The sequence below is a fragment of the Scyliorhinus torazame genome, chromosome 13 (genome assembly GCF_047496885.1).
Source record: "Scyliorhinus torazame isolate Kashiwa2021f chromosome 13, sScyTor2.1, whole genome shotgun sequence".
NCBI lineage: Eukaryota > Metazoa > Chordata > Chondrichthyes > Carcharhiniformes > Scyliorhinidae > Scyliorhinus > Scyliorhinus torazame.
The window spans coordinates 70,699,005-70,711,722 of NC_092719.1; the positions used below are offsets into that span (position 1 = coordinate 70,699,005).

The 12,718-nt window shown below is 48.9% G+C and overlaps 1 protein-coding gene across 1 annotated transcript in view; it reads right to left on the reverse strand.

Moving 5' to 3' along the window:
- The window catches only part of LOC140388098 (1-phosphatidylinositol 4,5-bisphosphate phosphodiesterase zeta-1-like), a 104,048-nt gene that overhangs the window by 87,925 nt on the left and 3,405 nt on the right, over positions 1–12,718 (reverse strand). The window contains exon 4 of the mRNA XM_072471737.1: positions 6,242–6,446. Coding sequence (XP_072327838.1) covers positions 6,242–6,446 — 205 coding nt within the window. The remainder of the gene's footprint in view (positions 1–6,241; positions 6,447–12,718) is intronic.

Sequence of the window (12,718 nt, forward strand, 5' to 3'; positions counted from 1 at the left end):
GCAGCACCTGTGCCATGTCCTCACGCACTTGGCACCCCAAGAGGAGGAGGAGGACACCTGCTCCCAGTAACCTTTATGCAACTGGTTAATTCCAGGAATTGAGTCGGGCTTTGTGTGGCATTTCACAAGCTACAGCCCCCAAATGCATTGTGATGTCACGGATGCCCTGTTTTCCCAGGCATCAGACTATATTAACTTTGAGCTGGACTGAGCCCACCAAGATGCCCAGGCAGTAGGATTCTCTGCCATCGCCGGGATGCCCCAGATCCCAGGGGTAATTGATGGCATGCATGTCGCCTTCCACACACTGGGGCATCAGCGAGTGCCCTACATTAACAGGAAGGTGTTACATTCCCTCAATGTTCAATTTATGTGTGACCAGTACTTCAGGATCATGTACGTGTGTGCACGCTTCCCAGGGAGCGAGCATTGTAGCTACATCCTGGGACACCCGGAGATCCTTCAAGCACCACCCCGGGATGAAGGGTTGGCACTTTGGGAATAAGGGGTATCCTCTAAGGTCCTGGCTGATGATGCTGAGGTGGCGACCCGATATAATGAGGTCCATGTTGCCACCCATGCTGTCATTGAGTGGTGCATTGGACTGTTCAAAATGCAGTTCGGAAGCCTGGACTGCTCTGGGGGTGTAGTGCAGTACAGCCCCCTGCTTTGTAGTGGTCTGCTGTGCCCTCCACAACCTGGCACAGCAGCAGGGCGACATGCTGGAGGGGGAGGATGAGGGCCTTTCTGGATCTGCGGCCACATTTGAGGAGGAGAAGGAACTGGACCAGGAGGGGATGGTGGATGAGCCCAGGGAGGAGCTCCAGGAGGAGCCGGCGGGGGGAGGACAGATGGTGGCAAGGGTCTGGCATACCTAGAGGTCCAGAAAGGTCTGCATCCTGGCCCACTTCTCAAAGGACTAGGCTTTGTCCGTCGGTTCACCCCCTCCCCTCATTTCTCTCCTCCATTTCCCTCCTTCCCCCCATTGCCCTCCTTCGTTCCACCCATTGCCCAACACTGCCACCCTCCCACACACCCCTGCCCTCCAATTACTCTGTTCCACCCTCCCAGGGCCTGTGTAACATCACCCCAGGGTGAAGCGTTTGTGTTGGCATTATCAGTGGGTAAATGTAAAGGCATCACTCGCCGTGAGGTAAGCTCTGGCATTCCTCAGTTTATGCCAAAGTCTGACTACTGTCTTTCTGCTGACAGCGCGCTCATACCCATCCTCTGAATGGGGTCTGCATCACAGGCGGTTCATCTAGGGGGTTGGGAGAAGCAGAAGGAAACAGGGGGTGGGGATGCAGGCATGCCCCCTGTGACGATTAATGTGACAGAGGCTTCACATAATGAACATTTGACATTTCCATTCCCCCTGGCTACAGATAGTGAAAGCCCCTGCCCTTGCCCAAGCAGTGATCCACAATTTTCTTGATCATGCGTGGTCTATTGCTACACCTAGGTGTGTCCCCAGGATGCACATCAGAGGTGGAGGCATCCTGCTTTCTGCACCGTGTGATCTTTTATTCCCTTGGCGGACATCCTCTGGAGGGCCTGGAGCTGGAGGGTCCCGGCCGACTTACTGGAGTCACTGGCATTGCCATGCCACCCTGTTCTGCCTGTTGCCCTTGAGATGCGCTGGTGTCGGGTGGGGGAATTTGAAAGACCTGGGGACTGCCATCACCTCCTTTGTGGCAGGCCCCAGGTTGGCCTCCAGCACTTCCTCCTCCCTGATTGTGCCCACAGGGCCCTAGGGTTCTCCATGGGATGAAGGGGCAGCTGGAGTGAGTGCCAGAGGCCTCTGCATCACCTGGTTCTACCAGTCCTGCTGCCTCCGTGTTGTCTACACCATGGTGTTGATGCCCTCAGCGATGCTCCTCAGTGACTGAGCCAAGCTCTGCAGAGACCCAGCGATGTCCACCTGCATCTGGGATACACCCCTCAATGACTGAGACATGATGTTGAGGCCCTCAGCCTTGGCCGTTACTGAGTCATGCCCATGCCTTGCGTACAACCACTCAAGACGTGAACCTTGTGCTCCAGGCTTTCCACTGCGGTCACCATCCTAGCAGAGTTGGCCTTGGTGCCAGACATTGTTGGCATCATCTCCTGCACCTGCAGCCTTTAGGATTCTGCCTATCGGCTATGCCCTCGCTGGAAGGTCACTGGCATCCCCTCTTGAATCTCACGGCCATGACCTAGTATCTGCATCAGCTCTGGGATAACCTTGACCAGAGGCTCAGCATCTGACCAGGACTCAGCAGAGTCCTGGATTCCAGCAGACCTCTGACTGCTGACTCCCTTGGAAGTTCCTGCCTCCACCTTTTGTGCATCAGCAACTGTGTGGTGCCCCAGAATCCTATCCATTAATGTCACCTACCAAGGTGCAAGTCTCGGTACTGGTGGATGGTGCGGATGACAGCTGCGAGGTCTCACCGGTGGTCTCCTTGTAGCTCTCCTCTGAGGTGTTCTCTTGGGTGGCGCGGGGGGGAAGGGGGGGAAGTCGGGATGCCTTGGTCCCATCAGATGGAGATCCTGCGAGAGAATGGACATGTGGTCAGTGAGAGGATCATTTTGTCTGACATGAACAAACTCACTTGAGACAGGTGATCTGGGTGAAGAGGAAGTGGTTCCTCAGCTCTGGCACATGCCAACCTCGCTGTCGGTGACTGCTCTATCCCCGGTCAACCCCGCAATCACCAGGGCCCATTCCTCATAGGAGATGCGGGCTCGAATCTCTGGTACTCCTTGCCCCATCTTGGCCCTTTCCCGCTTATTATAGGCTATCTCCTGCTACGGGGACAAAGAGAGGGTTTTGTGAGCCGCACGCTTGATGGATCACAGGGGTCTATAGCAGATGGCATGTGTGGGCACAGCAACTGGACATGAATGGGTTGTGCTGGTGGGTGCCAAGTGGTGCTGCAGAGCAAGTACCAGATCGGATGTGGGGAGGTTGCGGGGTGATTTACTTACCCTTGCAGCTCCATCATTGGACGGCGTCCTCCTGGTCATTCTACCAAAACTGACAACCACTGCCACTGCCTCCCAGGTGGCATCGCTGACCCTGTTGCTGGTTCCCCGACCCCCTCGGGGAAACAGGAAGTCCCGTCATGCATCCACAACATCGAGAAGCCTGGCCAGGTTGGCATCGAGAGGCAGGTCTGTGCGCTACCATGCTTGTGTGATGACTGGGAGTGAGTGGTAAGGGAGCGCTTAAAAGCAGCTCCCTGGTTAGTGGTGAGCAATTGAGGTGCAAACCTGGTGAATCCGATGGTGAAACAGCCAGTAATAGCGAGTAGCTCGCAGCGGTATATTTCCGGCATTAAGTGCCGTTAAAGATGGACCGCGTCTTGCCTACTCGGCCGTCCAGAAACACCCCGCCAATTGCACCCAAAATGGCACTTAGAAATTTTCCAGTTAAATCGGGCCCTTTACTACAGTAAGTCAACACTTCACATTGTAGTTGTGAAACAACTCTGAGAAAATCATGGGAAAACCGTACTGTACTGTACATGTGCAGCACTGTGCATTCCTAGCTGAAGCAACTTGCAAAATAAAATAATTTACTATTAAGATGAAAAAAGGAAGAGAAAACATTGCAGGGCATTGGGGAAAGAGTAGAGGATTGGGACTAATTGGATAGCTATTTCAAAGAGCTCGCACAGGCTTGGTAGGCCGAACATCTTCTTTCTGTGCTGTATGTGATTATTCTGTGATTAGAAGCCGAGAACAGTCCTCTTGAGTCTGGACCTGTGACCAATACCCTAATCCCCACAGAAAATCTCTGTCATACTTTCCTCTGTAAGGTTCAGGAACCTTAACCCCTAAGTGATTTCTTCTGCAGCTCTTCACGCCTCACAAGTGCTTATTTTAAAAAAACTACTAACCTTTCAATCATGGACTGCTGCATCACATTTTCGCTTAATTTTGTTCTGCACATTGCATTTCGTCACCCCAATGATTTTCTTCCCATGCATTCCTCACCTCTTGAAGAAACCATTTAATGTGTCACAGATGGCTACCTCCGTCACTTTCAGATGGGTTTCTTGTACGCTTTGCTTGAATTTCCACAGATTCACATCAATGGGATTTCTGTTCACTCAGTATGCTGAGCAGCGATGGCGACGTGGACCCCAAAGCCTTTGTGCAACTCCAACTTACTGCATATTGAAGGCACTATATAAATGCAGTTGATTGTTGTATAAAACTGTGGTAGGCCACATCTCCAGTGTTGCTAGTCATTCCCCACATTGACATTGTGCTCAAACTCTCTGGTTGTACTGCTCCACCCTTTCTAGATAGAGGGCTAGAAGAGCCACAATAGTAGCTGGGGTAGGCTGCTGGGTGGTCACAGTAGAGTATTAACAATAAGGATTTTTATCATACAATTCTTTAACTGCCACACAAAGCTCCCTCTGATTTTAATTCCTAATTAACCCACCCTTACCCAACCAGCTATCATTATTCTCGGAAATGACCTGCTCCATACAGGCTCTTGAACTCATTTGTGTAGTGTGAATATGGCAGAATCCTGTGCTGAACCAAAAATAACTTCAGGAGTAAATAATTCAAACTTTGAGCTGCAAATTTGCAAAATAGATTTCCAGTTATCTTTGCAAATGCTCAGTGAATGCAGGTTTGATTGAAGTAAAGACAGGCAGTTAAACGGAGAGCAGAGGGGCATGGTTTGGTTTCCAAAGAGAAAGGAGAAGCCAAGAGACTGAGTGAGTCATGGGAAAGGAGGAAGCTGAATGATCTTTTCTCTTTCTTGATCCTCGGAAGATATTCCCTCCGTGGTCTGAGTTTCCATAGTGCACTCTTATCACAACTCTATAAAAAAAATCTTCCTCCTGATAGCCTTCAGGGAAATTACTTCTGCATCCAGATAAAATATAACAATCACTTATCGTTTCATACATGTTTACTTTTAATAGTCAGATCTTTCACTTCACCATTTATCTCCTGAGGAATACATGCTAATTTGCATTTTATCTTCCGACACATATAATACGCTTTCCAAGCAGCAATGGATTGATGTATTGTCCTCAACTCAATATTTCTTTTATGATTAGAATGTGCACTAGTCTGCTACTATGTGTTTTTGATCAGGGTAACTGATTCCAATTGCTTGTCTATTAGTGAGCAGTTAGTTGAGCAGCTGCAGTTCAGTCATAAAGGATTGCACGTCTCAATGTTTCCTTTTACATTCTAATATTTATATAATGCATTAATAATATTGTAAAGGCAATTTGCAAAATACTGTTGAGCATCGATGTTCAGCCAATGTTGAAACAATCAACTATGTGTGCATTTTGACAGATTGAAAACAAGGAGCCGCACATCAATATTTGTAAAAAAATTTGCAACATGATTCCAGAAACGTATTAAAATGAGGAACATACCCATTTGCTTTGGCTTATTTCAAAACGTTACTTAATCTTCGGAAGTCCCTCAGAGTTGAGGATTACTTGCTTCCACATTTAAAATTAATTCTCAGGTGACTGAGGAGCCCAAATGCATGACCTGGAGTCTCTGTCACAGGTGGAGCAGACAGACGGTGGTTGGAGGAGTGGGTGGGGGGCAGTTCCCGGGTTGCCATGCGCTCTTTCTCTGCCGAAACCCGGCTTCACCCTGCTCTTGGGCGATGAAATTCAAGGTATTCAAACCCTTTACAAATACTTTTCCTCCACTTCAGGGAGTCTTGGGCCAGAGATTCCCAGGTGCGGGTGGGGATGTCGCACTCTTTCAAGGAGGCTTTGAGGATGTCTTTGCCCTCCTGTGTCACGTTTGCTGTGACAAAGCTTGACGTAGAACTCTTGTTTCGGGAGTCTCGTGCTAGGCATGCGGCCAATGAGGTCTGCCCAACAGAGCTGATGGAGTGTGGTCAATGCTTCGTGCTGGGGATTTTGGTCCGAGTGGGAAAGCTGACAATGCATAACAATTTGTCATGCAAGGAATGTTTTAGTTCGCTTGATTGACATCAAGCAACACGATTCTTCTAAAATGTCCACATTAGCATCAGCAACATTAATATGGTGCATTTACATAGCATCTTTAACAAGCAAGTGGAAACACATTGGCAAGTGCACAGGTTTTGTGCGATCCATAAACAAAGCATAAGTATCAACGATTGTTAATTAATAATTCTAACATATTACAGTTTCTAATACATTAATTCCACCATGTTGATATCATATAAATTACCTGAGCCCACATTCATTGAAAGATGCATAGTATGTACCTTATGTATCCATTAATGTTGCTTTGTTCAATTAACTGGTTGCCCGTGAAGCAGGTGTCCTGTGAAGATGCTATGAAATAATTTACCATTGGAAAATCCATACATTGGTAGACTTTAGTATGATCTTGATTGAAAATGGAGCAATCCTTGGAGGTGAGGAATTTGAAGAAACCGTTGGATGTCATCAACCTTCTTTTCCTCTTGGCTGTAAGACAGAATAATGTTTAAAGTCGGTGCAGACTCGATGGGCCGAATGGCCTCCTTCTGCACTGTAAATTCTATGAAAATATGATTTTTAATGCATTTTGCTTCTCCTTTCCTCCCCTACGGGCATTAGATCATGCCAGACTACAATTCCACAGGTGTCAGATATCCTATGGCATCTTGCCAAAGTGGCCATTTTTTTCATATTCTAATCTTTACACAACTGTGGGACTTGTCTTGAACACGCACAAGCATTTTCTGGCAAAGTTACAGGACAGAAATCAGGAGCCACTCGTGCACCTTTCTAGTGCAAGGTACTGAGACCAACTTATGGTTTTCCCAACTCCTTTCAGCTGAGACCAACTATCATGAGAACAGGCCAGGGATCAAACACAAAACCTTCCGGAACAGTGAGCTTATTAACTGAGCCGTTGTTAAAAAAAAGTCCAAGAATATTTTCTTCGAACAAATAGAACCACAAAATATCAGTTACATAATCTGAGAACACAAAATGAAGGTGCATTGAAATAGATGACAGAGTTGTGGAATTGATTTGAAAGTGACACAGTCAGCTCAGTAATTTATCCCGTGGGGAGGTTTTTGATTTGGAAAAGCCAAAAATTGAGATACCGAGGTACTGGCAAAGCAAACTGCGACAAAATCTACTGAATTCAAAGTCATTAGTGGCATTCTGTCCAGCAGTGTCCCTGATAGCTGTGAGGACAAGTGATCATTTTCTGTCATTATTATTGATCAAAGTGTTGGAACAGATGAGTCGAGTTATTTCATTCAGTTCAAACACCGTACGTGACTGACACACAGCAGATATTTTTAAAGTAGTTTGATTGACAGCTCTGTTGGAAGTCTCATCAGGTCTACGCCAGGATTCTCTGAACACCCTTTGAGAGAGAGCCCTGTCACCAACACTTACATTTATATTTTTCTGCCTGCACTCAGCTTGTACACCGCCCCCCGCCCCCCCCCCCACCCCCCCCCCCCACCCCCGCCCCCGCCAATCAGGAGTGTAAGCCGTGTGGAAAGAACTCTGCAGCAACCCCAAAAGATATGATATTTTTTTGTGAGGTTTAATTGTATGTTGAGGCTAGTACAGACGTATCTTTACATTTCCCAACATTTTAGGCTTAACAGTGCTTGCAATAACCATAAGCATATTTTTTTTTTAAATCTGTTTATGTTCAAAATATTTGCCTTGTGGTTTATAACTTGAACCACTGTCTGATATCGTACCATTTTTCTGCCTATTGAAGTTGAGAGCAGATGATATAATTCATTATTCTAATGGTATACTCATGAGATCATTGGTTTGTTTGCAGAATGGCCAGTGACCCTTGGGTTAGAAAAGTTTTTAAAAATGCAATCAAACCAGCAAGAACAATATCACAGCCCATAGTCCAACCTTGCCTATACAGCAAGTAAAGCCATGTTACAAAAATATGCTCAACATCATCCATCTTCACTTTCTGCATTCCGTTGTCAAAAACATCCAGACAATTAAGGACAGAGAGGAAGAGGATTGATGCTTTGTGTAAGTTTTGAATTAAGGATAGTGGGTACCAACTGAGGGGATATAAAGTTGCCCAAACTGATCTCATGGCAACTAGCCCACATCCAGTAACGTAGCACACGAGCTTTATTGGCATTGTTTAATTGTTAAAATGGGGTGCCGCGCTGAGTCTCGTGACTTCAAGCAAAACTCTGGTGGCATCCCACCCGGAATTAAATGGACAATTTGGGAGTCCTGAAACCCGCTCAGGCAGACTTCTTTAAAAAGGAATCACAGTTTGTCATTGGTGTTTCCCATGCATTTTTTGTTTATTTTTCTGCACCTTGTTCCGTGCCTTAGTTGATTATATGGAATGCATCAATGTTTGTGGATTGGTTTTCATTATTTCTTGATTGCACTGTTCGCAGAAGTAAGAACAGGATTTCCTTTTGGAATTCCCATAAAATTACTTGATTGAGAAAAATGGAGGCAAGTTCATGAGGGGACACAATTGCAGGGTAATTACACTCAAGGGTTTTATTTGCTCCTTTTGAACATCCCAAGATAGTCATTAATATATGCTTTGACATAAAAGCAGTCAGATGAAGCAAGTCAGAAAGTTCCCTTTTTTACTTCACAAGATAGGTCAGCATAGAGATAGATAATTTGCTGGTCTGTAGATATTTGAAGCAAGCACAGCTTTTCCCATATCAGTGGAGATTATCACAATGTAACATTTTTCATGCATGAGGGACTAAGACCCAACCCTGTATATTTTTATTGGGAAATTTAAAGGGAAATGCTCATTATTAACTTTTTTTACTTTATTAACTTTAACAAACAATTTTATTGAGGTATTTTAGACATAAAGAAAAAGTGACATTGTACAGCACAAAAAAAGAAGTCAAGACACAAATTAAACATAGTGCAAACCACGGCTCTGTTCACGCAAGGACCTGCCTCAATATCCCCCTACTCTACTCTACTCTACCCTAGCCCCCCCCCGCCCTGCTACCACTTACTCCTCTGCGAAGAAGTCAATAAATGGCTGCCACCTTCGGGCGACCCTAATAGCGAACCTCTCAAGGCGAACTTGACTTTCTCTAGGCCAAGAAAGCTCGCCATGTCCGATAGCCATACCTCAGCCCTCGGGGGATTTGAGTCCCTCCATGCTAACAGTATTCGTCGCCAGGCTACCAGGGAAGCAAAGACCAGAACATCGGCCTCTCTCTCTTCCTGGACTCCCGGGTCCTCCGAAACTCCAAAGATTGCCACCTCATGGCTCATTACAATCCCAGTTTTCAATACCCGGGACATAACATCTGCGAATCCCTGCCAGTACCCCCTGAGTTTAGGGCATGACCATGTGTACATGGTTAGCCGGCCCTCCGGCACATCTAGCACACTTGTCCTCCAGCCCGAAGAATTTGCTCATCTGGGCCACCATTATGTGGGCCCGGTGCACAACCTTAAACTGGATCAGGCTGAGCCTGGCGCATGTTACGGTCGTGTTTACTCTGCTCAGGGCTTCTGCCCAGATACCGTCCTCCATCTCCCCCCCCCCCCCCCCCCCCCCGCCCCCCGAGCTCCTCTTCCCACTTAAACTTCAGGTCCTCGGTCTGCGTATCCTCAACTCCCATTAGTTCCTTGTAGACGTCTGAGACTCTACCCTCTCCCACCTCTTCCCTTGAAACTACCCTGTCCTGCCTCCCCTTCGGCGGGAGACGTGAGAAGGACGGCACCAGTCTGTGTACAAAATCCCGCACCTGTAAGTATCGAAAGTTGTTCTCTCTCGCCAGCCCAAACCTCTCCTCCAACGCCCTCATGCTCGGAACGCTCCCTTCCAGGAACAGATCCCCCATCCTCACAATCCCTGCCCTCCTCCACAGTCGATACTCCCCCGTCCATGTTCCCCAGGGCAAATCGGGGTTGCCGCAAATTGGGGTCCACACCGATGCTCTTACCTCCCCTACATGCCTCCTCCACTAGCCCCAGATCCGAAGAACCGCCACCACTATCGGGCTGGTGGAGTACCGCGCCGGCGGGAGCGGCAGAGGCGCCGTGACCAGGGCTGCTAAGCTAGTGCCCCTGCACGAAGCAGCCTCCATCCGCTCCCAAACCGACCCCACACCCACCATCCATTTCCTTATCATCGCTATGTTGGCCGCCCAGTAATAGTTGCTGAAGTTCGGCAACGCCAGCCCCCCTTCTCCTCTGTTCCTTTCAAGCATCACCCTCTTCACCCGCGGGGACTTCCCTGCCCATACAAATCCCAGAATAATTTTATTCAGCCTCTTACAGAAGGACCGCGGGATAAAGATGGGGAGTGACTGAAAAACAAACAAGAACCGCGGGAGAATCGTCATCTTAACAGTCTGCATCCTCCCCGCCAATGACAGCACATCCCACCTCCAGACCTCCTCCCTCACTCTTTCCATCAGTCGGGACAGGTTGAGCTTATTCAACCTGCCCCAGTCCCGTGCCACCTGAATCGCCAAATATTGGAAACTCTCCCCCACCAGCCTGAATGGCAGCCTACTCTCCTGCCCTCTCGCCTGAATTACAAACAACTCGCTCTTAGCAATGTTCAGTTTGTATCCGGAGAACCGGCCAAATTCCCTCAGGGTTGCCATGATACCGTCCATCCCCACCATTGGGTCCGATACATATAACAGCAGATCGTCTGCGTATAACGAGACTCTATGTTCCACTCCCCCTCGGACCAGCCCTTATCAGCCCCTAGGAGCTCTCAGTGCAATTGCCAGTGGCTCTATGGCCAGCGCAAACAGCAGTGGGGAGAGAGGGCAGCCCTGTCTTGTCCCATGGTGCAGTCTAAAGTAGTCCGATGTCGTCCTGTTCATCCGTGGCCTGATATAATAGCCAGTCGATGAATCCCACCCAAACCCGAACCGTCCTAGTACCTCCCACAGATACTCCCACTCAACCCGGTCAAAAGCCTTTTCAACATCCATTGCTACCACTATCTCTACCTCCCTACTCTCCGGGGGCATCATAATCATGTTAAGCAGCGTTCTTAGGTTGGCCACCAGCTGCCTCCCCTTTGCAAACCCGGTTTGGTCCTCCCCAATTACATCCAGTACACAGTCCTCAATTCTAGTTGCCAAGATCTTGGCCAGTAACTTGGCGTCTATGTTGATCAAAGAGATTGGCCTGTATGACCCACAAGCCTCCGAGACCTTATCCCGTTTCAGAATAAGCGAGATGGTGGCCTGCGACATCGTCGGGGGTAAACTCCCTCTGTCTGTTGCCTCGTTAAAGCCCCTGACCAGCACCGGCCCCACTATCTCGGCAAATGTTTTGTAAAACTCCACCGGATACCCATCCGGCCCCGGGGCTTTACCCGACTGCATGACCTTCAGGCCCCCCCAACACCTCTTCGATCCTGAACAGGGCCCCCAGTCCGTCCTACAACCCCCTCCCCACTCTTGGGAAGGTATGTCCGTCCAGGAATCGCCTCATCCCCCCCGGTCCCCCCGGGGGTTCCGAAGTGTACAGCTTCCTATAAAAGTCCCTAAAGACCTTGTTCAGCCCTGCTGGGTCACCCACTAGATTACCCTCCCCATCCACTACCCTCCCTATTTCCCTAGCCGCTTCCCTCTTCCTTAGTGTTGCGCAAGCATTCTACTGGCCTTCTCCCCATGCTCATAAATCGCACCTTTTACCTTTCTAAGCTGCTCTACAGCCTTGCCTGTGGTCAGCACCCCAAATTCAGCCTGCAGCCTCTGTTGTTTCCTGAGTAACTCTGGCCTCGGGGATTCCGCGTACCTCCTGTCCAACCGTAAAATTTCCTTAGTCAGTCGGTCCATATCTGCCCTGTCTGTCCTGTCCCTGTCCGCCCAGATTGAAATCAGCTCCCCTCTCACCACTGCTTTCAGTGCCTCCCAGAGCACCACTGCCGAGACTTCTCCAGTATTGTTCACCTGCAGGTAATTCTGCATGCATTTCCTCAGCCTCTCGCACACCGCCTCATCCGCGAGTAATCCAACTTCCAGCTTCCATGGTGGACGCTAAAAGCTGTCCTTACAAAACTGCAGATCTACCCAGTGCAGAGCATGGTCCGATATGGCAATTGCCGAATATTCCGCCCCCATCATTCCAGCCAGCAGGTCCCTACTCACAACAATTCGGGAATACACCTTGTGGACATGGGAGTAGTACGAGAACTCCCTCGCCGTCGGCCGGCTAAATCTCCACGGATCTGCTCCCCCAATGTGCTCCATGAACCCTCTCAGTTCCTTTGCCATCGCTGGCAACCTGCCCGTTCTTGAACATGACCGGTCCAGGCTCGGGTCCAGGACTGTATTAAGGTCCCCGCCCATGATCAGCTTACGCGAGTCCAAGTCGGGGTTCTTCCCCAGCATCCTTCTAATAAAATCCACATCGTCCCAATTAGGGGCATACACACTGACCAGGACTACTCTCACCCCTTCGAGCTTACCCCTCACCATAACGAACCTGCTACCCCCATCCACGACTGTGCCCTCCGCCTCAAATTGTACCCTTTTATTAATCAGGATCGCAGCCCGCCCCCCCCCCGCCCCCCCCCGTCTTAGAATCAAGCCCCGAATGAAAGACCTGACTGACTCAGCGCTTCCTTAACCTAACCTGATCTGCCACTTTCAGGTGCGTCTCCTGCAGCATGACTATGTCCGCCTTCAGAACCTGCAGATGCGCAAACACACACGCCCTCTTCACTGGCCTGTTTAACCCTCTAATATTCCAGGTGATCAGTCTGGTTGGGGGGCACT